The sequence below is a fragment of the Petromyzon marinus genome, chromosome 51, assembly GCF_048934315.1.
Source record: "Petromyzon marinus isolate PM22_M1 ecotype Great Lakes invasive population chromosome 51, UKy_Petmar_22M1.pri1.0, whole genome shotgun sequence".
In the NCBI taxonomy this organism is placed as follows: Eukaryota; Metazoa; Chordata; class Hyperoartia; order Petromyzontiformes; family Petromyzontidae; genus Petromyzon; species Petromyzon marinus.
Genome location: NC_133717.1, coordinates 498,974 through 525,071, shown reverse-complemented (window position 1 = coordinate 525,071; position 26,098 = coordinate 498,974). Strand labels below are relative to the sequence as shown.

Here is a 26,098-nt window from a genome sequence, read left to right as displayed (position 1 = left end):
GCAAGGGCGGACAACAGGGCCTGGCCAGGTGTTTCCGCCATGCACACCGCACACACCCCTTCAACAAATAAGCTACATCCTCTGCCATACCTGGCCAGAAGAAGTCAAGCTGGAGCGTGGCAAGAGTTTTGTGCACGCCCAAGTGCAGCAGTCGTTCGTGCACTGCCCAAACAACCTGACCCCGCAGGGCAGTGGGCACAACAATATTGTAACGGCGCAAGCCGCCGTCCCAGCGCATATCAGCAGGCTGTCCCTCAGGACGATCGAGGCTACGCCCCTACGGTCCCTACCCCCATCTGTTTCCGTGATGCGGCGGTGCAATTTGACCAGGGACCTGGTCCTCATTCCGCGAGGTCCAGGCCAAGGCCGGCATCACGCGCCACGGGATCGTCGGTCACCTCGGAGGAGGCTACCTTAGCCGACGCCGCAAGAGGTGGGGGTGAGTCGTCGGTCGGCGCCTTACAGCGCCCCGAGCCCATAAAATACGCGCACCTGTCGCTTGGTGGTAAGCGCGACAGGGCATCCGTGTTCATATGCTGGGTACCTTTCTGGTTGGACACCGTGAAGAGGTGGTCCTGGAGGACCTCTAGCCAACGCGAAAGTTGGCCTTGACGACTGTTCAATCCGCAGCGCATACTGTAGCGCTGTGTGGTGAGAGCACACCGAAAGTGTCTGCCATACATATAGGGGTGATACAGTTGAACAAAAAAAACGATCGCCAGGAGTTCCCGGCCCGTGACGCAATAGCGTTGTTCGGCCGGTGACAACACCCTGCTACCATATGCAACAACGCACTCCACCCCGTTGACAACCTGAGACAGAACCGCGGCAATGCCGGTGTTGCTTGAGTCTGTGTCAAGGACGAATGGCGCAGTAAAGTCGGGGTAGTGGAAGGGAGGGGCGTTCACCAGGGCATCGCGGAGCACGACAAATGCGGCCTCCCCCCAATTAAACCTTTAGCTGCCAAGGCGTGGAGGGGTTTTGCGATGGTAGCGAACCTGGCGACAAAACGGCGATAATAAGACGCGAATCCTATAAAACTCCGCACCTCCCCCACCGACGGGTGGGTCGGCCAAGTCCGAACACACGCTGTTTTATCAGGGTCCGTCGCAATGCCTGATTTACTGATAATATGACCGACTTACCGCACGGATTTTTGAAGGAGGTGATACTTTTGCGGCTTAAATTTGAGATTCACCACCCACATTTTTGAGGAAAACAACACGTAGCCGACCAAGATGCTCTTTGAACGTACGGCTTAAGACGATAACATCGTCGAGGTATATTAAGTCCCACTGAAGTCCAGCAAGGACCAGCTCCATCAGTCATTGGAACGTAGCCGGTGCGAAGTGGAGCCCCATCGGAAGCCGATTAAATTAAAATATGCCCTGGGGCGTACGAATTTCTATTTTGGGGCTGGAGGCTTCGTCTAGTGGCAACTGCCAAAAGCCGGATAGGAAATCAAGGGTAGAGAAATAGTGGGCGCCCGCCAGAGCGTCCAGGGAATTGTCCATCTGAGGGAGAGGGTAAGCATCAGCCACAGATATCTTATTGAGCTTGCGGAAATCGACACAGAAGCGCAAGCTGCCATCATGCTTTCTAACAAGAATGATAGGGGCTCCCCACGGGCTGGTGGATGGTGAAATGATGTCTGCGGCTTGCATCTCATCCACTGCTAGCCGAAGATGCTTCTCTGCCGGGCTCAGCCGGTAAGGGTTCTGCCGGATGGGAGTGGCGTCGCCCGTGTCGATATGGTGGCTCAAGAGCGTAGTACGGCCGATGTAAAATTGGCCATGCACATCCGAGTGAGAGAGGGTAAAAATGCCAAATGACAGCCCGATGGCAATTCAATGCACCCTTGGTCAATTAGAATCATCACAGGCATTTTACCCAAGAAATCAGTCCCAAGCAAGCATCGAACGGCAAGGGATGAGGAGACGAGAATCGGACCGGTCAATTTAATGTCGCCAATACAGACCTGTGCTGTAATTTTGCCAATGATGCCAATGAGCCGCCATTAGCAGCAAAACACGGCACTTCCACGGGGCATAGGTTACGGCATTTATTGAGCAAAATTTTATAAATCAGCTGCTAATTGATGGTCGCCGACGCCCCATTATCGACGCGCATCCGAAAATCGATTCCCTCGATGGAATCAATAATGACGGACAAACCCGCGGTCACGGCAGCAACTCTATGGGCCAGCTCCGACCACTGACCCCATCGGAGCGGCCAGTCGGCCCCTCGTAGTCTGAACCCCCCCCCCTCATCGGCACACGACGAAAAGGAGAACCGGCGCAACGAGATGAGTGAGGTGGATTCAGGGGCTCGGTGAGTGAGGTGCCGCGACTCGCCTTAGGTTGCAGGGGAGAGGAGGATGGTCGGGCGGACGATGGCTGTGGTCCGGGAAGGCGACGTCGTGGCGCGCGGCATCCCGACGAGACGTGGCCCGGCAAACCACAGTTGAAGCAGACGGTAAGGCCGGGCTCCGGATGAGGTGACGTCCTCCTCCGGTGTTGGAAGCCGTCCTGTTGCACCATACCGTCCCGCCTTCAGCCTCCGCCCTGGGTCAATGCGCAGGCTTGGGCAGGCTCCAAATCCTTAGGTGTACCCTGCGCCTCACAAGGCGCGGCACACGCCACCAGTTCCGTCTCCCGTTGCAGGAGCAAGTGTGCCTGGATGCACCTTGCAACTTTGAGGGAGCACAGGTCGTTGTCGTCGATGGCGTGGATGACGACTTGCAGGTCCCACGCCAATGCTAGCAGCTTCTCGAGGACCAGGGAGTCGAGTCTCTCCTGGTCCATCCTGGGGAAGGCGGCCTTCGCCAACGCCAGCAGCATGCTGCGGAAGGCAAGGGGCGTATCAGCCTCCCCCCGCCTCCGCGCAGCGAACCGATGGCGCGTGTTGGACGGCGGCCCGTAAATCGCCGCCATCTGCTTGAGCGCCTGCTGCAGCATTGACCTGTGCCCCGGCGGGAAGGTGACCAGCGCCGCCAGGGCGGTGTCGTCCAGGGCGGCGGGAAGCGCCCTCAGTGCCCTCAGCGCCTCCGCCTCCGTCTCCATCCACCCCAACATCTCACAGTTGGAGAGGAAGCGCTGCTGGAAGACCACTCAGTCGCCTCCCGCGGCTGAGAAGTCCTTCATGACGGGTAGCCGACGCTGGAGGGATGGTGCGTGCGCCGGTGATCGCGGGGCAACTTCGATTTTGGCGGGAACTCCGCTCCGCTCTGCCAACAAGTTGGCGGCCGTATGCGCGGGCTGCGCAGCGGAGACTGCTGATTGGCGGGAATCCTGGGCGGAACCGCAGAGGCTCCCGGTTGGTGGAGAGTTTAGGCGGGAACTTGAAGAGTTCCTCTGGGAAACCCGGAAATATCGGCAGGAACTGCGGCCCCGCGCGGCTCCATCTCTCCCTCTTCCGCCGCTGACTCCCCGCGGTGGATCTCGTCCAGAATGGACGCCACGGTGTTGAGAAGCTCGGCGAGGCGGGAGTGCGCCGCCCGGAGCACCCTCCCCGACGGCGGTGAGCCGACGTGCGGCCGAACGGCATGATGCTCCATCGGCGATGCCTTGCCTCCCTCCTCCGGGGCTGCCATCCCCGGGGGTTGCGAGTTGTCGTCCTCTTCCTCCGGAGATCTGGCACGTACTTTTCTCCTAGTCTCCATCGCCTATAGTTATTTAACTAATGAACGTTTGGCCACTTCTGACGCCAGTTGTAGTGGGCTCAAACGGAGACTTGGAATTAACGTAGGAGGCAACACATGTATTAACATAACACTGTAACACAAAGGGGTAACTGCCCCTTTACCAGATAACCTATGGTGGTAGACCACCAGGCTAGCTACTCTAACACTCCGAGTAAGCTACCACGGACCGGACCCCCACTTGGGTCCGGGTCCTTGAGTTGGAGATCCTCTTCCCACATAGGACGTAGGTTTCTTCATGAAGACAACAGCAGCCAGTCCCACTGGGACTGGCTGCTCGCTCCGCCCCTAGCCACGACCCCCTTCTCGAACTCTTGAGGTTCTCCACCGGACACGTGATCCCCCCAGCCCCCCCTTTGGGGGTCCCCGGGTAGACGCCTCTGATCACGTGTCCTCCGGGTTCAACCAGAGTGCCATGGCCCCCCGCAACCCCGTTCCGAGGCCCGCACTCTCGCCCCCTATTCTGTAGGGGCTGGCACTGCGCGTCGAGCGTGGTCCCATTACCTGCTTGTCGGTCAGTGCTGCCTGAGCCCACTAGGGCCGGTACTGCATCCCCAATCAGCTGTGTCCGTCATTGAAATCCATTGCATGGTGTGCCTTTCCCAGGCTGGCCACATACAGCGACATGCAGCGATGTCGCTACACCTATAATTGGTTCCATGGGGGTCACATGGTCATCGTGGAATTGTGAAATCCAGCATGGCTGAATTGTCAACACATACATTGACATCATTTAGATTATTTTGGTGCTATAAATGTCCAAATGATGGGTCACTTTGTTGAGCTATCATTTGTGGCCAGGTTGCTTCTGGGATTTGCTTGGTAGGATGTGGGTGGTTTAATTGTATTTGTATGTGTTTTGGTGATTTGTTTACCTTGTACTTTGCACTACTATCATGTTTGTTTTGTTTCTTGTAACATTCTTACCTTGTGCTCCTACTGGACATCTATGAAAAAGAGTTTTATAGCTCATCAGATTCCTCCTGCAGTATAAATACATATTCTGACTGATATTAAGAGTACCAGATCGATTATGTTCTTGTGCACGGCAATGTGTTGAGCTCGATGCCAACGCCGTCTGCTGACCACGAGAGGGCTCCAGGAGAGAGTTGGTGCAGCTCTGCTATTCCTCCCCCCGTTGGAGCGCAGTTGACAGCTGTTTTTACGATGTGGTCAGTAGCTTTGGGGTTTGCCTTGGCCTTGTCGTTGTTCCGATGAACGAGTTCATACCTGTTTTGTTGTGCAGGGTCTGAAGCACTCGCCCCCTTCCACAGCGACGTGGTCCAAGAAGGGGGGGGGAGCAGTGTGCACTGCTGCAGCACCATCGTCCGCATCGCTCGCCTGTTGCTTTTCCCCAGGCACATCTGGAGGTGAGTCTGTCAGTCTAGGCAGGTGAACTCCCCCTCAGGCATCGGGGCGCTGCGCTAGCGAGATGTTATCTCCCTTGCCTGGTGTGCAGGAGGTCGTCATCGTGGGTTCGGTCGCGACGAGGTTTGTTGTGTATTTGGAGTTTGCGTGTCTCTCCCCATTGCCGCGTGGATTTTTTCTCCGGGTCCTCAAGTTTTTCCCTCCATTTAGAATCAACATCTTGCTTTAAGAGTATTTAGCTGCTGCTGTACATTTCCACGAGATCAGCCACTTAATTGAGCTATAATTTTTGGCCAGGTCGATTCTGAAAAAGAGCTATATACCAATACAAATATTATTTTTATTGGTAAAATAAAAATAATATTTTAGTTTCGGAGGGGATGCAGCCTCTCACTGGTTATTAATGATTGTTTTTATTTCAAATGCACTACTGCGGCCGTCTCGAACGCTCTTCCGATATGAAGCCAGTGGAACTATGCACTTACCATTATAAATTGAAAACTAATTTATTTAGAACTGCTTTTTGTGTTTAGTTTGTTGTCCTTCCCCTATACCTACAATTAGCACGGTTAGCTACATACGGTGCCAAAGAAGTTCAACATATAATTAAAAAACAAGAATAGGTTTTACCCTTTCTGGAAATAAAACAGGAGGTGGTAAGATGTTGAAACACCAAATAGGTACTTTTTGCAATGCATCAGGTCTGTATTAACCATACGTACTTGTGGAAAAACATGCAAACAAATATGCTCTGAGAATAATATACGCATTTTCTTTTAAACTGATTGGCCTACACCAGAGACAGCCTTCTTTTATGGCCTTGTCTCACCACCGACGTTAGACCAGAGAACGCCAAAAGGCGAATAGTACAAGGACGATGCATGTATCAGAACGCTTATAGCTCGGGTCCAGCAGTTATATCTATGGAATACCTTTTTGCCTGTATCAAAAATATTGAAAAAAATAAGAATAGGTTTTATACCCTTTCTGGCAATAAAGGTATCTCTTTAAACATCTTAACACCTGTTTTATTGCCTGAAAAGGTATAAAGCCTATTCTTATTTTTATCATTTTAAATACTGGCAAATAGGTCCCATAGATAAGTTCAACATAAACACACATTACAGGGACTGCTCTACTTACGAACGAGTTTCGTTCCATAGGTCTGTTCATAAGTTGATTTGTTCACAAGTCCAATTTTACTCTTATCAATTCCAATCATGTTGGGCTGCATGTACACTACATACGAGGAGAATGGCTTTCAAAGTTGTATTATCTCCTGTAAATGTAGATGCCACTGGTTCTTCAGGCTCTGTAGATTTAGATGCTGCCACCGCCATCTATTGCGCGGATGTTTAACTTACGACTCTCGGTCTGAACAGGCAACTGCACATACGAGACAGGTTTGTTCGTATCTCTGAAAGTTCGTAAGTCGAATGTTCGTAAGTGGAGGAGTCCCTGTATTATTATTTGGTAAATGTGAGCAAGCGGTGGCTGTTTTTCAGCAACATCATAGTCCATAACATTATCCCGCTGCAATAAGCTCCAACCACAAATTGTTCGGTGCTCCGCTTCAGCACCATAGACACTGCGCCCATGGCCCTCGTCGTCTATGAATTATCACGGAACAAGTAGGGGCAGCGAGACTCGTTCGGTTTGTGTTTAGAGCCAGCATCAGCAACGTACCGTGGCAACGCGATTGTTTTTCAGAGCCGACCCCTACTTGAGCGTGGTGAGTGATAGTGTCACACACAGTGAAGTGAAATCCTGTCAATGTATTTATCTATTACCCCTTGAGGGTTTCTCCAGATTCTAGATTTGAAGCTTTCGTGACTGCAAGGATTCATACTCTTTGGTTTTTTTCGGTAAACTCACATAGGTAAAATAAAATAAATGAAAACTAAATTAAATCACGACGTTTCGGAGGCAACACAAGCTTCCGTCTTCAGGTGGAACAGACACAGCAAAATTAGCTGTATCAAGTGAACAGCTCTGGGACACACGAGATTATATACAGGTTAAGGGGGGGGGAGGAGCCAGGAAGGGACGTGGGTGGGGAGGGGGGGGCTAAGTTAAGCCGCCTTTTGTTATTCTGCAGGGGGTTTTGGGGGAGGGGGTGGTGTACTTGCACGTAAAACCACCTTTTGTTATGCTGCAGGGGTTCGGGGGGAGGGTGATGGCGTGCTGCACGAGAGCGAGTACAATCCTGGTAGAAACGGAAATGGCTGTATAATTATAAGCCAGCTAAAGTTTGACTTGGTTGATGACATCTTTCCAAAAGTTGCTCAATTTAAAACCATCCTCTCGGTTGCAGTTGTGTCTGTTTGTATATCTGGATGGCTTCTTTGACAAATCTTTGGTAATAACCAGGAGGTTTGCATAGTGCTTTGGTATCGGAGAAAACAATGTCACGAGAACCCGCTGTGTTGAAACAATGATCAGCCACGGCCGAAGAATTCGTTCTGCCGTGTTTCAAATCTGATTTGTGCTCGCGAATTCGGTCAGAAATATGTCGTTTTGTCTCCCCGATATAGCAGTCACCACAGGTACAACTCAATTTGTAAACACCGGGGTACTGTAAGTCAGGAATGGCATCCTTTGATGTGGTCTCTTTTCACCAAGGTCCCAGTGCCTGACACCATAAGAATAATTGAAGATTTGGTCCAACATGGACTGAACCCTGATGTACCTGCACTGGTTAGGCACTGCCTCACCAACACTTACTTTACCTGGAATGGTACCTTCTACAAACAAAATGAGGGTACCCCTATGGGTTCCCCCTTGTCACCAGTGATAGCCAATGTTTTCATGGATAAATTTTAATCAGACGCCATCCAGACATCCACCCTTCGTCTTTCCCTGTGGATTAGATATGTCGATGACACTTTCGTCATTTGGCCACATGGCCTCCCAGCATTGAACCATTTCCTAGACCACATAAATTCCAGACACCCATCCATCAAATTCACCATGGAAGTGGAGAAAGATGGCAAGCTGCCATTCTTGGATGTTCTGTTTGAGAGGAGGACTGATGGCTCTTTGGGACATTCTGTTTACAGGAAGTCCACCCACACAGATTCATACTTGAAACCTGATTTCCACCACCACCCGGCTCAAAAGAATTATCTTATCAAAACATTATACCATAGGGCTCATTGCATTTCTGACCAACACCACCTGGCCAGTGAATTAAAACATGTACATCTGGCCCTCAAGATGAACGGATACTCTGACCGTACTATCCGCCAAGCTGTTTCTCCCACCATACAGAAACAACCACCTGATACTACAATGAAAACCATCACACTGCCATACATAGCAGGCGTTACCAAAAAGATTTCCAAAATTCTAAACAAACACAAGATCCAGGTCCGGTTCAATACAGTACACAAAATCCGTGATGTGATCCCATCCGTAAAGGAATGTCATTCCTGACTTACAGTACCCCGGTGTTTACAAATTGAGTTGTACCTGTGGTGACTGCTATATCGGGGAGACGAAACGACATATTTTTGACCCAATTCGCGAGCACCAATAAGATTTGAAACACGGCAGAATGAATTATTTGGCCGTGGCTGATCATTGTTTCAACACAGCGGGTTCTCATGACATTATTTTCTCCGATACCAAAGCACTATGCAAACCTCCCGGTTATTACCAAAGATTTGTCCATGAAGCCATCCAGATATACAAACATAGACACAACTTCAACCGAGAGGATGGTTTTAAATTGAGCAACTTTTGGAAAGATGTCATCAACCAAGTCAAACTTTAGCTGACTTATAATTATACAGCCATTTCCGTTTCTACCAGGATTGTACTCGCTCTCGTGCAGCACGCCATCACCCTCCCCCCGAACCCCCTGCAGCATAACAAAAGGTGGTTTTACGTGCAAGTACACTACCGCCTCCCCCAAAACCCCCTGCAGAATAACAAAAGGCGGCTTAACTTAGCCCCCCCCTCCCCACCCACGTCCCTTCCTGGCTCCTCCCCCCGTCCTTAACCTGTATATAATCTCGTGTGTTCCAGAGCTGTTCACTTGATACAGCTAATTTTGCTGTGTCTGTTCCACCTGAAGACAGAAGCTTGTGTTGCCTCCGAAACGTCGTGATTTAATTGAGTTTTCATTTATTTTATTTTACCTACGTGGTTTCTCCAGATGTTAGCGCTTGGCTGATTTTTTTTCTTTTCCCTCACCTTGGGTAGGAATGATTCCAGCTGGTGGAGAGATGAACTTTGTTCAAAGGTGCAAGATTGGGAGTGCAAACTCCTTGCGCAATCGGCCCTCCTGGATTTCGCAGGGTTAGGAACCACTCACTCATGTGACAGATTACTGCACGCTTGTGAAACATTCTCGGGAATAATATGTTCTATAAATAATAAAATGAAGTGATGTCACTCTCAAGTCAATATTTCTGCATTGTGCTTATTATTTTAACTTCATTAATCAATGATCATGCTTTTGTGTAAATGCTAAAATTGAATACTCTGACTTTGGTATAAGTTACGACTTCAGTATAAGTTACGGGCCTAATTCATATGCAGGTTTTGGTCTTCATTCAACATACGTTAGGATGCACTGCAAACGCTACAAGGATAAATCTGTCCACCAGAGCAATGACCCCAGTGGACGAGCAGAAAACCTTAAGATCAAGCGGCAGGCACTGTCCCGACACGACACCCAACAGGGTAGCAGCGAGTGTCCAGTCCTCAATGTCTCCTTGGAGCATTTCACTGCCCATGCCTGGATAAATGAGGTATCCATGACGACTCGAGGTGGGGGGGGGGAAGGTAGGTGACGAGTTTACCTGACCCTGCGTCTGCCTATCTCCCTCTACCGGTGCTCAATGAGCTTAGCCTTTGTGTCGTCTAATCACTTGGCTGTTATTGACTGCAGGCATGGGATAGCAGACTTGCATGGCAGTGTCTGAGGTAGTGAATATAGCTGTAAACAGCAGCCCCAAACGTACCATGTGAATTATAATCCGTTTTGCAATTGCCAAATATTCGTATCAAACTTATGCCGGTATGTAAGAAGGAGATGTGAAAGCGAAAATGCGCCGAGTAATATGCTTGGCAGCATAACGCGCGCGCCTGGTGCACAACGTGAAGTGGATTTGTCCGTTGAATCGCATTCGTTTTATTCATCGTTTATTTTGTTGTGCCATGGGCTCGTGCGCAGACGCGTTGCATTCAGAGCAGGTGATGCTGACCCACGTGGTGAATCCCAGACACTTCTACGTGCGGTACTACGCCGCTCGCTTCCGCAACGAGAAGCTAAACTTGGCGCTCTCCATGTACTGCATGGCCCACACTGAAAACTCTTCAGCTATACAAACCCTCACCATCGGTAACACATACGCATGCACACGCACGCTCACGCACAGGCAGTTGTGCCCCAATGCGTTTTTTATGATTATTTATTTTGAACCATTGCAGGAGGCGCAGATCAAGTTTCAACACAAGTTTTAGAATTATAGAATGTGTGCGACGTCTAGGCTTGGTGGCAGTTACTGTGTCTAACCGGGCTGCGTTGCGTGAGAGGTGACTCTCCTGGTCTCTGTGCGTCTCTCTCCAATTGAAAATAACTTGCAGTAGGCAGTGGGACGACTCCCTAAAACTCCTAAAGAAGGTGTGTTGATCATGTTGAGGGTTATTTTTTGTTAAAATACGGTAGACTCTATTATCCGCATGCAGTTTATCCGATTTGCTGATTAATCGCGCACCTGAGATTTTGACAAATTAATAACTCATATTTTCCCTTAAGCCCAAATTAATCATCTAAAAACAGTTATACATTGTTATTTTTGGAAATGTTTATTACAAGTTATGCGCTTAAACCGAACAAATATGTTGCTCTAGGTTGATCTGAAATCCACGTGATAGCATCTACAGTATAGTAGTTGCAAATCTTTACAACAGTGGGTGGAGTTTGATGTTGATTGGCGTGGCTCTGCTCCCATCCATTTGGTGGGCCGAGTCTTCTGTGCGGGAGCAGGAAAGTGTTATCACTGAGCACACACATCGAACAGTTGATCGTTACTGTTAGTTTTAAATCGAAAGAGTAACAATCAAAATTGTCAGTTGTGCTTCATTTTTTGTGATTTTTTCCATAATTTATTTTGTAAGTTTTAATTTACGAAACTGCGATGACAGAGAAGCATAAACATAATTTACAGCTAAGTGTTTTTTGGCATAGAAATCTGTGGATTATCCGCGATGTTTGAATTATCCGTGTAATCGAGAGTCTACTGCAGTTGTAATAACACGAACCTCCACGTTCCATATTTTTACTTGACCGCAAATCCGCGAATTTTTAAACCGAAAAGTGCGGAGTCACAATATTTTGAAGCGGCGTGAAACTACATTGAATCCACTCGCAAATAGCACAGCAGGGTTACTATAGTGGCATGGCAGTAATTAAGTATTACACTGTCAAAACAATCCAGGCGATGCGCCTTGGCATGGTGAGGAACAACAAAGACGTTGACACCCGAGGGTCACGATGAGCGAGAATGTTGTTCGGCCGGATAACTTGTGAATCTGCGGGGCAAACAGGAATACAATGCCGCAGCTGTCGAATGAGTGGATAGAATATGAATGTGTGTGCAGTGGTGTGGTGTGATTTATCGTCGTGTGAACTTTACCATGTTACCCGAGATTTGACATCCGTAGAGTGAACGCGGCAAAACGCTTTCTCACCACACGTCCCAAACCATCATCGTATTTCAACTCGAACGCTGCAAAAATTGTGAAAGAGTGAACGGGACACGCGCCTACTCCACTGCGGTGCGACCCATCGCTTTGCTAGGGCCCAACAACCTTCCTGCCCTCATTTTGAGTCTAAAAAACCTTAAACAACAACTCACCCTAGCGCTGGTTCTCAAGGAGTAGTCCGAGTCATCTCAGCATGCGTGTAAGTCCCTGGAATACCGAGACAAACCGCCACCCTCCGCCATAACAGAGACTGTGCATTGATGCGTAGTTGTCCCTCAGTCAACAGTAACATCAGTTAATGGTTTTTCGGTTAACGTTTTGCCTACCATAGGAACCCCATGGTTTCGATTAACATTAACATTTTGACTTACGTTAATAGTGTGACTAAAGGTACGTTTACGTTATGCACGTGGCCGCCAATTTCGACCAATCAAGAGTGCCCGTAAGAGGGGCTGAGCCATGCCATCAGCCAGTCAGCGACACCCGTTTATGGGTGTTTAGACCTCGACTAGCTTTCTTTACATTACTTCTGTTTTCGCAGTGGGACAGAGTCGTGCATGTAATACCTATATTCGATTAACAGTTATTTAGGTTAACAGTTTTCGTGGAACGGATTAAAAACGTTGTCTGAGGGACTTCTGTATAGCTTGACGGTCATGTACATCTTATAACAACAAAATCATGAAATGTGGTAAATGGTTTAAATTTAGCAGCTTTTGAGTTGCCAGGAGGAATTAGGTTTGAAATCCAAGACATAATTTAAATTCTGAAAAGTAAACTTGTGATGTGTAACTACTGCGCCGAGTAGGCCACCAACAGACTAATTCGCGTTTTGTTCTCGCAGGTGAGGTTCTGTGCATGCGGAGCTGTGTCAGCAATAAGTGGCACCGCGTCAAAATAATTTCTATCCGGGCCGGCGAGAAGTTGTGCGGTTCTGTGCAAGTGGAGGGAGGAGAGGGCACGGCCAGCCTCGGGCCTTTACGAAGCGTCGCATTGCAAAGCACGGTGCCAATTTTCCACCGTGAAGAAGTTCCACCTGAATTGGAAGGCGTCCCTAACTCGATGGGCACTGAACCATTTCTCTTTGTATACAAAAGGGTCGGGAGAGTGTTTGACGAGCGGGGGTCGGAAAACGACGCGTCGTTCGGAGTGGCGACAGCGGCCGAAATTACGTCATCTGTGGAAGCTGGGCATGTGGCCGATGAGGGCGTTGTGGGGGCGAGAGGCAGCACTGCTGAGCAGGCCTCGCCCCACGCCGGGCAGACGCTGCATGCGGATGAGAAAAGTGGCGGTGGCGGCTGTGGCGTTGTCGAGGCAGATAATCTCCCTCTGCTTGAATGCACGTGTCCCGAACCCCCCGGCGTTTGTGGCTTGACCACGAGCTCGCAAAAGCAAGAGGACCCAGATGGCAAACGCGCAGATGCGCGTGGAGAGGGTGATGTCGCCGAACAGAACCTGTCCACCCATAAGAGCGCCGAACTTGGCTGTGGAATCGGTGAATTGAGCGACGGAAAAATTGGAGTGGTGTTGGATCTGCTCCCCTGTTTGGAGGAAATGAAAATGATCGACGGTGTCTTGGAATGCGGCTGGGAACACGAGGACAACGGTGTTGCTGCTGCACCTGACAGGAGCCCAGGAGTGGAAACTGAAGCCCAAACAAGCGCTGACACTCAGTCGCCCAGACCGGCCTTTGTTTCACAGGGAGCGTCCTCATTCCCCATTGACAAAGTAACCAGGCTGAACGTTTTCCTGGTGGATGAAGGAAGAACGGAAGTGTTTTACGTGGGAAGGTATTTTCATTCTAAATAAGAACATCTTTAAGATGTGCGTGTGTGCGTGGATTTGTTTATAACTTTTTAAATGGCCCGGTGGCAAGCGATGCTCGGTAACCTTACATTTGGGGAGTTGGTGGCTGAATTTAGTGCAATAATCCACATGCTTTTTTCCATCTCACTCTGATATTTCCTGCATTTCTCCACTTAAAGGGTGTTTAATTTCCCAACTTCTCTGCTGGGTAATCCTCGTTGCGGGGGTTTAAGCCGTGTTACGGGGCATAGGCTGGTGCTGTGATGATGACCGCTGTGAGATCTCGAGTTTGATCTCCAGCCATGGCCAACAGTGGGGTGATATCTAAACCGACCTCGGCCTGAATGAGCTCCAGAACCTCATCAGATCGGTTTTTGGGATTCATTCCTTCCTCGTTTATAACGAGTGTCTTGTCAATTTATCTGTGCTGGTATTTTATAAGACGCTTTTTTCTCTTTTGCACCTTTTAGCCAGGATAAAAATTATGAAAAATAAGAATAGGCTTTACCCCTTAAGTTGCATTAAGAAGTTCAACCACCAAAATAGTTACTTTTTGCAAGGCATGAAGTCTGCATTAACCACACATTTGTGGCAAAACATGCATTGTCCTTGACACTTATTGGCCTTACACCATAGACTGCCTTTATGGCCTTGTTCGCGAACAGTACAAAGACTTTGTCCCATTCGCCTTGCGGCGTTCTCTGGTCTAACACTGGTGAGACAGCCATTTCTAAAGCAATTTTTAAAATTCTCATTGACTGCACTCCGTTAGAAATAGTGTGGTGTTTTTTTTTACTTATTTGTGGGGCAGATGAGAGTGCATTTCAGTAATCTGAAATGTGCATTTCAGTAATCTGAAATGCACTCTCAGCCTTGTACAGGTATCCTTCGATTTATAGAAGGGATGCGTTCTTCAAACACACGACGTAAAAACGAGATTTCCTAAATCGGGAACGCTTATTCCCTTTAGTTGAACACTAACAATTATGGATGTAGTCATTCCAACTCTACTTCTAACCTAAAAACACGCCGATATTGCGTTTCAAAAGAAAAAATAATAACAAATATTGAAGCGATTGAATAATCATTAAAAGGTAATTAACCTTTTCAGGGAACTCGCAAAAGATCCGCTGCGTGTTGGAATGCCCGGCAAGGTCATGTCGAGGCATTGCTGTTGCACTGCAGGGACACCATGGTGGCTTCTTGTTTGCTGATCTCACGGCGCGTGTGGCCCTAGTGACATTTTTTTAACGGTGAAATCCGATTTCCTTCATTGAAAAAGTGTCCATAATTTGTAAATTGGCGTTCCCGTGAAATTCCGTAAACCGAACGTTCGTAAATGGATACCCCGCATTGTTATATCTGCCATGGACGTATTACTCATCACACCTGTACACGTACGTGAGTCCGTGTGACACTCGACAGTTAAAATAAGTGCTCGTGCGTTCCAGTGAACGTGCGCTCAAGCAGAGCAGAAGGAATGCCGCGTGTGTGGTTTCGGATTTGAGGCCACACCTTCGTCGTCCAGACCCCGAGCTCCTGAAGCTGTTCGAGAAAATCCCAGCGGCTGCCATACGCTGTGCTCTCAAGGATGTGGTGCCCTTCGTCGCGGTGAGTCGCACGCTACCACTTTCGTCACGGCGACTCGCGCCATGACCGTCGTCATGGTGACTCACCACGATCGTCACAGTCGCACGCTACCACTGTTGTCTCGGTGACTCAAGCAACATCCGTCGTCAAGGTGAGTTGTATGCCACAATCGTCATCACGGAGACTCAAGCCACAATGGTCGTCATGGTGACTCGCTCCACGATCGTCGTCACGGTGACTCGCTCCACGATCCTCGTCAAGGTGACTCACGCCACGACCGTCGTCACGGTGACTCGCACGCCCCGACCGTTGTCACGGTGACTCATGCCACGACCGTTGTCAAGGTGAGTCACATGCCACGATCGTCAGTGACTCATGCCACGACCGTCGTCATGGTGAGTTGCACGCCATGATTGTCGTCATGGTGACTCGCACCACGACCGTCATGGTGTGACTCGTGCCACGTCCGTCATCAAGGTGAGTTGTACGCCACAATCGTCATCACGGAGACTCATGCCACAATGGTCGTCATGTTGAGTCGCGCGCCACGATCGTCGTCACGGTGAGTTGCACGCCACAATTCTAACGTGGGCCGAGACAGCCACATGTTATTCTGCAGGTTAACTTGGGAGAGTCAATTGCAGAAATGAACCGCGTGTGTTCTTTATGGCTTCGTTATTTTATAGTTTTTCCCCAGTTCCAATTGTGCTGTCAGCATCAAGCAGTGAGATGCCCTCTCCAGTTCTGTTGCTAGCAGTGCATCACTTTGTGTCCGTGAATGGCTCCAGAAGGGTTACATCAGAGAATTGTTTCTGGACTTTCACCCACATTTGAGGCACACATTTTTATTTATTGCAAATGGTGTTTCTCGCGTGTCAATCAAACCAAATGTGTACATCTCAGAGCTAGAATTTGGCCAGACGTTTAAGTGTGAAAAGATTTAACCTTATGTGTGTGCAGTCAGTGACCTGGCTGACCATTGAGATGTTAACTACCTTGCCTGGTGTACAGGAGATTATGGGTTCGATCCCGACCCTGGCGCGTACTGTATATTTGGCGTTTGTATGCTCAACCCGTGGATTGCCTGGATATTTCTTCAGGTCCTCTAGGTTTTTCCCTCCATATTTATAATCGACATCACACATTTTAGAGTATTTGGCTGCAATACATTTCCCCTCATCATGACAACTCGTTGTTTAGAGGCAAGGTCGTTCTAACTTATTAGGCTGAAGCTGGGCTCTCTCGAAAGATGTTAAATATAAACGAGGCGGGGGGAACCACTTGGCTGAGGTTAAAAATACAATGAGATTTTTGCGTTTAAATTGTATGAAAAATGTTTAATTGTGCACTTTTTTATTTAGTATATACTCTATCACAAAGGAAGAAATGTGCATGTAATAATGCATACTGCCGAGCACAATCGGTGTATTATTGCATGTACACATTGTGTATTAATATGACGGCGGCGGGAGAACGTCACATTTGCCGTGTCGCGAGTCATGTTTTTTTTTTCCCCCGTTGTGTTTTTTATTTTACGTCTGGCTCTGTGCGCTTATTCAGGGTCAGGGTTGGAGTGTGGAGTCGAGCAAAGCGCTTGCCAAGATGCTCCGTGGACAGATTGTTCACATGGTCGTGGCTGCCAGAGCCGGCGACGTATTCATCGTGGACCTCGTGAAGTCCCCACACAGCCAGGTGGAGAACGATGTCCCGGTGTCGCTCAGAGATGCCCTCGTCTTCTTAGAGCTTGCCAGGTACTGTGCGCACGCGTGGTGATAAATGTTTGCGTGTCGTCACGGTGTAATTGTGTGTTACGCTCATGATGCGTGCATTGCGATTCGTATGGTCGCCTCGCGTTTTACGTGCGTTTACGTACGCGATTTTGGAATTGGCGCATCAGATTAATTTGCGCTTATTTTTGTTACGCGCGCAACTATTGTAATAACGTGCTTGAGCGCATTGGGGCACGCTGTACGGAATGCGCTGCGAGCTGATCGTTAGTAAGGGCGGCAAAGTTTCGGTAGTGATGCTGCCTGAGGTGCAGCAGCAGTATGACAACAACCAGAAGCGCGGGACAGCAGAATCAGTCAGCATTTCCTCCTCGCGCGACGTTTTGAAGATCTTTGTCCCATGTGAACTTTGTCTTGTGCACTCATTTGATTATGTCGGATAAGAATCTCACTACGTGTTAAAAAGTTTTTTACTTAATTTTTAAAAATATTTTACTTATTTAAACAGGGCTTTTTACTCTTAATGAATGTCTGTAGGTTTTGTAAATATAATGTGTACCTATTGTTACCAGTGAAATATGTAGATGTAAGAGTGAGGTTTAATAGCGTGCTCTCCCTCACCCCAACCGTTTCCTTTATTTCTAATGGGGAAAATTCTGTTTAATTTAGGCGATTTTGAGTTGCTCTGCCGTTTGTCAATGACACGACCCCCACGTAAGACGAGAGGTAGCTGTATAATATTACTCTTAAGATTTAAATTCTGTGCCAATTCTGTGCATTGTCAGAACGTGCAAGATGTAGCACCAATGAGTCGCTGTTGGATGAGATGGCGCAGACCAAAAGCAAACGATATAAATTTGATACGACACGGGACACGGTCCGGTTGATGGTACAGATCAACATTTCAAACAAGGCAAGGGCCTATTCCTCAAACATAGTGTAGATTCACGAGCTCTGGGGGATTACAAATTGTTGCGCGCCTAGAGAGGGAACTTTTACAGACGGGTCAGATGGCAATCGGTCATTATTGTTGAGGAATGCTGCCCCATGTTACAGTTGATAGGGGATGTAAACACACAGACAGTGGCTTTAACATGGCAGCTTTCTTTGTTTCTCAGTAAAAATCTGGTAAAGATGTTTATTAATGGTGAATAAACATTAATAGGTTTTACCCTTTCTGGCAATAAGACAGGAGGTGTTAAAATGTTTAAACACCAAATTGATACCTTTTGCAAGGCATCAAGGCTGCATTAACCACACATACTTGTGGTGAACAAGAAAACAAACATGGTCTTGATAATCTACGCATTGTCTGTGAAACTGATTGGCCTACACCAGAGACAGCCTTCTTTATGGCCTTGTCTCACCACCGGTGTTAGACCAAAGAACAATGCCAATAGGGGACCATGTTCATTAAGTTTGTTGAGCCAGCTGGCCATGATTGAGCAAGACTTTGCCCACTTTTCACCCTGACAACTGGAGAGCACATACTAACAATCATAACATTTAAGTATCACACTGAAGAGAGCGTTGAAATAAAACTTTCAAATGTCATCAATGGGTTCTTGTATCATGATTTGAAGCTTTCGTGACTGCAGGAATCCATAATCTTTGGTTCTTTCAGTAAAGTCACGTAGGTAGAAAAATAAAATAAAAAATCATATGTCACGACATTTCAATCGCAACACAAGTGGTGGTCCTCAGGCGGAAAAAATAATCTAGCAGTGGAACTGCTGAACCAGGAAGAAACACAGCGAGAGAGCTGTTACAACAAGACGTTATATATGTGGCGAAGGGCAAGCAGGCGGGGTCTGAGCTGGATAGGAATTCCATCCCCGCACGCAAGCACGTAATTTGTGTTAATGGGGGAATTTAGGGAGAGAGAGATTAGGGAGAGAGATTAGCATGAAATGAGCTTCCGTCGCCGCATTTGAGTATCATCCCCGCATATGCGCACAACAGCAGTGTTAATGGGAGATTAGCACTGTTGATGGGAGAGATTAGGCAGAGAAATTTGGGGGATTAGCAAGTTAATGTCATGTCTATGTGTAGCACAAGCTGCGGCGCTGCCAACTGCGCTGTGTTTTTCTTTTGCATTCTGATCACAAGTATTGTGGTTAGTGCAGACATGATTCCTTGTAAAAAGGTTTCAGTTTTGTTGCCAGAAAAAAGGGAAAAACCTATTATATTTTGGTACTGGCAAAGGAGGTCTCATGATATAGATGCTTACCCTCATTACTTTGGTAGTGCATTGTCTTTGAGCTGTTCGCCTTTTGGCGTCCTCTGGTCTAGCACCGTTTGAGAAGAGGCTCAAAAGAAAGCTGTCTGGTGTGGACCAATCAGTTTCAAGGACAATGCATATATTATCAGAGGTTTTTTTGCATTCTGACCACAAGTATTGTGGTTAATGCAGACATGATTCCTCGTAAAAAGGAGAATTTTATTGTGTTATTTTATTTTATCAATTTATTATTTTATTCTCATTCTACGTGACTTTACCGAAAGAACCAAAGAAGAAAAAGGTTTCAGTTTTGTTGCCAGAAAAAGGGGAAAAACCTATTATAGTAACTGGTGCATTTTATTTACGTAACAAACCCCTACTAATTGGCTGTGTCGTATGGTTGTGGCGGGTTTAACGACACATTAAAAAATGTACGCCATATCACCCAAAACAAAAAAAACCTTATAGTTAATATTGGTCGCGAACGCTAACTGCGTGTAAAAAGGAGATTGAATGTAATGAGTTTTGTTATTTTGTGGTGCAGATCAAAAATTCTACAGCAAAGTAACAATAATTATATATAAGTTCTTTAATTGCCTTATAGATAGTTTTTTTTTGTGTTCGATTGCGATCTAAGCCAAAAAACCTCTTTATGTGTGTGGTATTTATTATTGTTGCGTGCAGGTTCCGGTGCAAATCCGCACCACTCTCCGTGCCAGTCCACAGGCCCAGTCATCAAGCCTTCATTCCACCCAGCAAACTCCAGCCCCTCACGTGGTTCTGCCTCATGTTAAGCCACATAAACAGTCCCAGCGACTTCTATGTGCAGCAGGTAAAGAGCTCGCCGGGCCCCAGCATGCAATTTGCATCTGTTGCACATGTTTTTGCCCTTGGGTCAGACCATGCTCCGCGCGTGATTGTTGTACGGTGTGTGGCGATGCATGTAACGTGTAACACCAAAAAGAGATTTTTGCCACAAATGCAAAATCATGCCAGAAGTGTATCTTTTAATGGGCAGTGCCTTTCTCGTCGGCGCTGTGGACATTGAATTAGTTTTCAGGTTATGCCTGAAGTGGGCGTCACGGTGGCGAGACGTTAACTACCTCGCCTGGTATACAGGAAGTCGTGGGTTTGATCCCGACCCTGGCGCCTGTAGATTTGGAGTTTGCGTCTCCCCACGGTCATGTGGATTTTTCTCTGGGTTCTACAGGTTTTTCCTCCACATGTAGAATCAACATAATGTGTTTAGAGTATTTGGGCTGCTATACATTTCTACGTGATAAGAAACTTCGCTGAGCTATCAATTATAGCCAGGTCACTTCTAAATAGGTCAGTGGGCCTTACCTGGTAAAATAAAAAAATTGTGAATAGTTTATACAAGTGACTTTAGTGCCAGTTCTCAAAGAGCGGTCCCAGTCACCCAACTGACCACAAGCGCTGTCCCCCAGACAGTCTCGTCCCTTCACCTGATGAAGGCCGCTTGTGTTGTGGCCGAAACGTCGTGATTTTTTGTTATTTTATTTTCACCTACGTGACTTTACCCAATAGAACCAAAGAGTATCTTGGAGGCATTTATATCTTGGAGGCATTCCCAGAATCTGCACATGGTTGAGACAGACAAAGGTCACCCATGTAGCCTCTGCTGACTGTAGGGGCAAGTGCTGTTAGTATGGAGTAGCAACAATAGCAGCGCTTGTTGAGGGCCAACACTGGCACACAGAGGGGGTGGTGGGCCATATTGACCCAGGTATTTTATGCACTGCACTAGGTACTCATTTGAGGCTGAGTCGAACTAGGGGAGGTCCAGGACCAGTTCAGATAACGTCACTGGTGTGGGCCATGAGCTGGGGTCGAACTAAGTTTCTAGCGCAGCATGTTAACCGCTACACTACCGCTTCCCCTACACGTACAAGACGCATACGTGTTCACACGTATGCGTCTTGTGGAAGACTTTGCTGTTTTTTCCAGGATTTTTCTGTTGTGTGTCGTCACTTTAAGATGTTTCTTGTTCATGTTTTTGTTTTGTTGCAGTTGCACCTGAGTCAAGAGCCACATGGCTCACAGGGTTATACCTAATAAATGAAACTGTTTTCATTTTTTTTTCAGTTTCATTTATTAGGATTTACCCTGTGAGCCATTCGGATCTTGATTTGGGTGCAACCGCAACAAACAATACAATTACAAGATACACCTAAAATTCATTGTACACAAATCTAAACATCACATACATAAACAATAAAATCCTACAGAAAAAGCACCACCCGTCCATGCTGTGTACAAAACGTGCAAAAACAATTATTTCGATGTTTGATCTCAATAACAATACAATACAGATAAATATGTTAAGTCTAAATCTATACTAAATAAAAAAAATCGGGCCAAACCGACCCCCGCTAAAACTTATTAAAACAATGCTATATAAACAACGTAACAGTTTTCCCAACAAATGTGATTAAAAGTTTACAATAGCGACACACACAACACACATCACTAAACCTAGCATCCTTTGCTAGCTGCATAAGTCAATCCATAACAACCGGATTAACAATAGCAGTAGCAGCGCACTATAATAAAAATAATAGTAATTTCATACATCGGTCATCTATAGCTATATTTTTTATTTCAGGCCACATGATAGCAGTGGCAGCTATGGTTGTACGACAACTCTAGAGCATTTTTGAGTGATTGTCTTGGTGGTAATGATCCAAGCTGGGGGCATCTATAGCAAAAGCCCTTTCTCCAGTATTTGTACGGCAATTAGGAATGCGAAGCTGGTAAATGAGCGAAGATCTTAGCTCATATTTGTTTCCCGAAACAATGAGGAGATTCATTAGGTAATCTGCGGATTTTTTTGTAAGTACATTGTAAATAAATAATATCTGATGCATAATACTTCGATCATTAAGAGATGTTAAGATTGGCCCAATGTAATGAAACTGAACTGAACTGCTTTGCCACTCACCGCCATCATGGAGACTGTGCATCGATGTGTAGCTTGACCCTAATGCACATTTTCTTATGAAAAAAAACACATGAAATGTGGGAAAAGGTTTTAAGCTGCTTTTGAGTTGCCAGGAGGAAGGAGGTTTAAAGCTAGGTGCGGGGCTCACCGTGCTTGTCCTGGCACGGCAGTGCGGTCTCACTGTGTTTGTCCTGCACGGCAGTGCGGTCACACCGTGTTTGTCCTGGCAAGGTAGTGCGGGGCTCACCGTGCTTGTCCTGGCACGGCAGTGCGGTCTCACTGTGTTTGTCCTGCACGGCAGTGCGGTCACACCGTGTTTGTCCTGGCAAGGTAGTGCGGGGCTCACTGTGCTTGTCCTGGCCAGGCAGTGCGGGGCTCACTGTGTTTGTCCTGCACGGCAGTGCGGTCACACCGTGTTTGTCCTGGCAAGGTAGTGCGGGGCTCACTGTGTTTGTCCTGGCAAGGTAGTGCGGGGCTCACTGTGCTTGTCCTGGCCAGGCAGTGCGGGGCTCACTGTGTTTGTCCTGCCATGGCAGTGCGGTCTCACCGTGTTTGTCCTGGCATGGCAGTGCGGTCTCTCCGTACTTGTCCTGTCAGTGTGGACTCACCTTGTCCATAATATAGGTTTTTTGGGTTAGATCGCGTAAATATATAAATGTGTCGTTCAACCCGCCACCACCTGACACAGCCAACTAGTAAGGGTTGTCACATAAACAGAACATGCCAATTCGTCACTAGTACAGCACACCGGTGTGTTGGAGAGCCAAGCCACAACATTTACAATCTGAGTATGACGTTTCAACAATAATTACAACTAGCTTCATCAGGTAACAGCCAGATTTGTGGAGAAGTCCACCTGTTTCATTCCTTATATGGAGGCGTATATGTGGTGACCACACTTATGCGCTCTTGCTGAAAGTGTGTATTAAAATAGCCATACCAACGGTAATCCTTATTTAAGTATGGTGGCCTATATAGGCATGCATTTAAACAATGTGTTATTTGATCATTCGCTTCCACGCAGTACGAAGTCGGTAGCTATCCGAACAGGTAAAAAAACATTTTAATTTTGATAGATTTTTCTAATTAGTCTTGGCCAGTAGTAGCTAGTTTTGTACAGAACTTCAACATTATTAAAACCAATTCAGTGTCCATGTTGGCACGTGTGTTCTGCTTCTGCTGACATTTGGATTTGGGAGTATTTAATACTTCTTTGGTGTTCATTTCGTCTCGTGCTGATCATTCGTCCTGTTTACCCACCATAGCATTTGCCACAAGTGCAGTTAATCCTGCTGCACACCTTCTTTTCATTGCTTCGGTAATACATATTTTGTACCAGATATTTTTTCTGTATTTTATGTACCATGCTAAATCTGACTCGGATGTTTTGTTTTTCCAAACATCTGGCTAGTTTATCAGTTACTCCTGCAATGTAAGGTATTTTGATCGTTTTAATTGCTTAGTTTAAATGCTCGTCTTTTTTATTTGGTTTTGGCATTCAATGTCCTGTTGATTTGTGCATCACTTATAACCGTTCATTTGCGGCGCTTCTTTAACATGTTTAATTTCACTTCTCAGACTCCCCATCTGACACTTTCTTAGCCCGATGAATGAGTGTATTGATAAGAACAAATTTCTGTGCGGGGTGATGGTGTGACTCTGCATTCAGATAGGTGTAAGTATGCGTTTTCTTTCGGTAAACGCTGTTTGTTATTTTACCATTTCAACCCCGTCCGAGCAGACTCCAGAAATGGTAGAGTTCTGTCAGCTTCCACTTCCATGGTAAACTGGATGGATGGGTTTTGCGAGTTGAGATGTTTTAGAAATTCGTTCAGCGTATCTTTACTGTGTGGCCAGACTACCAATGTGTCATCCACATATCTAAACCAAGCAGAGGGTGTGTGTGCTTGAAGCTATTGATTTTGTTTCAAAAATTTCCATGTACAAATTCGCTATCACAGGAGACAAAGGAGAGTCCGGGTCTTAAAAATATTTCAAAACAACTCTTCAAAATCTAACAGCAGTGCTTACTGACTGTGGTGGTACCTATGATTACAGCAGTGCATACTGTGGTGGTACCTGCTATGATTACAGCAGTGCATACTGTGGTGGTACCTGCTTTCAATGCAGCAGTGCATACTGTGGTGGTACCTGGTATTATTACAGCAGTGCATACTGTGGTGGTACCTGGTATTAATACAGCAGTGCATACAGACTGGTGGTGCCTGCTATGATTACAGCAGTGCATACCGACTGTGGTGGTACCTGCTCTCACTACAGTAGTACATGCTGACTTTATAGCAGTATTTATTGACTGTATCGCACAAAGTACCTGACAGAGTGGCGTGGTGAGGCCGAGTCCCATGCAGAGCCTCCGGCCTCGCCTAGATTGTCCAGCCGGCTGAAGTGGCACCTTGGCAGACTGGGGCTGGGCTGTTACCCCTGACCCCCCCTCCAGCCACTAGCGACTGTATAGCAGTAATAACTGCACGCATCGGGGTGGGGGGGACATCACACAGTGAATAATTTAATTGAGCGTTTAGTGTATTTTTATAGCATTTTTAACGTGAAAGAAAATGTCCCTCTCACTCCCACCGAAGGCGTGCGAATTGGCATTGGCCGTCCCCCCCACGAAAGGCGCGTGAGTTGGTATGGTCGTGCACGCATCATAAATAAATAAAAGGGAAGCGCACAAAAATTGCACTAAATCGCTAATTAAACTAATTAAAAGTTGACGGATGTGAAAAAGGAATAGCGCTTGCTCACCGCAGGGCTTACGGCACCTGGCTATTTTTATTTTTTTACGTAAACCCCACCGTTGGAGAGCCAAGTGCGTGACCACACACAAACCCTGCCACAAACCCCGCCACAAACCCACCGGCTCTGGCTCCTGCCATCATGAGGGGTGGACAGTCCTCAACTTGGGGCAGGAGACTGCCAAACAACAGGGAGTGGCTCTTCTTCTGAACAAAAGAATGAAGGAGGCGTGGGAGCATGTCGGTGAGGTGTGGGAAGCTGTAAGCCCCAGACTACTTTGGGCTCGCTTTCCCACCAACCAGAGGCGAGGAGTGGTGGTCGTGGTTACTTATGCCCCCACCGAAGACGAACATCCATGGAGGAATGAAGGCAAGGCCGATGAGTCGGATGCATTTTTTGACCACCTGTCACAGGTGCTGGCTAAAATGGCCCCTCGGGATAGAGTCATCTTGTTGGGTGACTTCAATGCTCAAGTTGGTTATGAAGCTAGCACCTGGTCTGGAATGATTGGAAGGCATGGTCCAGATCAGCTCAATAACAATGGTAGGAGGCTGCTAGATTTTTGTGCAGCCCATGGGCTTGTTCCGGCATCGGCGCATCCACACAACATCATGGATGCATGCCGGGTCCAAGCAAGAACATCTGCTGGACTACACAGTGATGGTACAGCGGATGCGGGCCCATGTCTGTGACACCAGGACCTACCGTGGAGCTGATCTGCCCACTGACCATCGACTTGTCATCTGTAAGATGCACCTGCCATTCTTCCACTACGGTGGTGGGTGTACACCCAGGATCCTATTCAAATCCGTAGTGGCATGGTCTCAGCTAGCTGATGAAAGTTGCAAGCGAGAATTCCATCATCGCTTGCGGCTGGGGTTGGCATCGTCCCCCACTCCTGATGTCGAGGGGAAATGGGCGAGGTTTAGGACTGTGGCTCATGCAGCTGCAATGGCTGCTTTGGGTACACGGTCCAGACCTCTCCAAAGACCCTGGCTGACAGAGGAGGTGTTCAGGCTGGCTGAGAAAAAGCAACAGGCCCACTCTAATGGTCTACAGCATCCCACATCAGATAATTAGGAGGCTTACTGCAGCCTTCGCTCAGAGGTTCGGAGAGCCGTGAGGCGCTGCAAGGATGGTTGGTGGTCGCGGGTTCCTGGGTCGATGGAGTTTGGCTCAATGGCCCGCGATCACAAATCGCTCTCTAACTCCAAAAAAGTCACCTGCAGCGCCACACCTATTATCATCAT

The 26,098-nt window shown here is 47.4% G+C and overlaps 1 protein-coding gene across 7 annotated transcripts in view; it reads left to right on the top strand.

Moving 5' to 3' along the window:
• LOC116953304 (uncharacterized) overlaps positions 1-26,098 on the top strand; it is a 167,677-nt gene that overhangs the window by 29,553 nt on the left and 112,026 nt on the right. For 6 of the 7 annotated variants that reach the window (XM_076074889.1, XM_076074888.1, XM_076074891.1 and 3 more), the window contains exons 15-21: positions 4,947-5,070; positions 9,275-9,370; positions 10,251-10,418; positions 12,630-13,575; positions 15,043-15,202; positions 16,742-16,932; positions 19,814-19,961. In XM_076074889.1, the coding sequence (XP_075931004.1) occupies positions 4,947-5,070; positions 9,275-9,370; positions 10,251-10,418; positions 12,630-13,575; positions 15,043-15,202; positions 16,742-16,932; positions 19,814-19,961 (1,833 nt within the window). The remainder of the gene's footprint in view (positions 1-4,946; positions 5,071-9,274; positions 9,371-10,250; positions 10,419-12,629; positions 13,576-15,042; positions 15,203-16,741; positions 16,933-19,813; positions 19,962-26,098) is intronic. The other variant, XM_076074892.1, reaches the window with a different exon arrangement.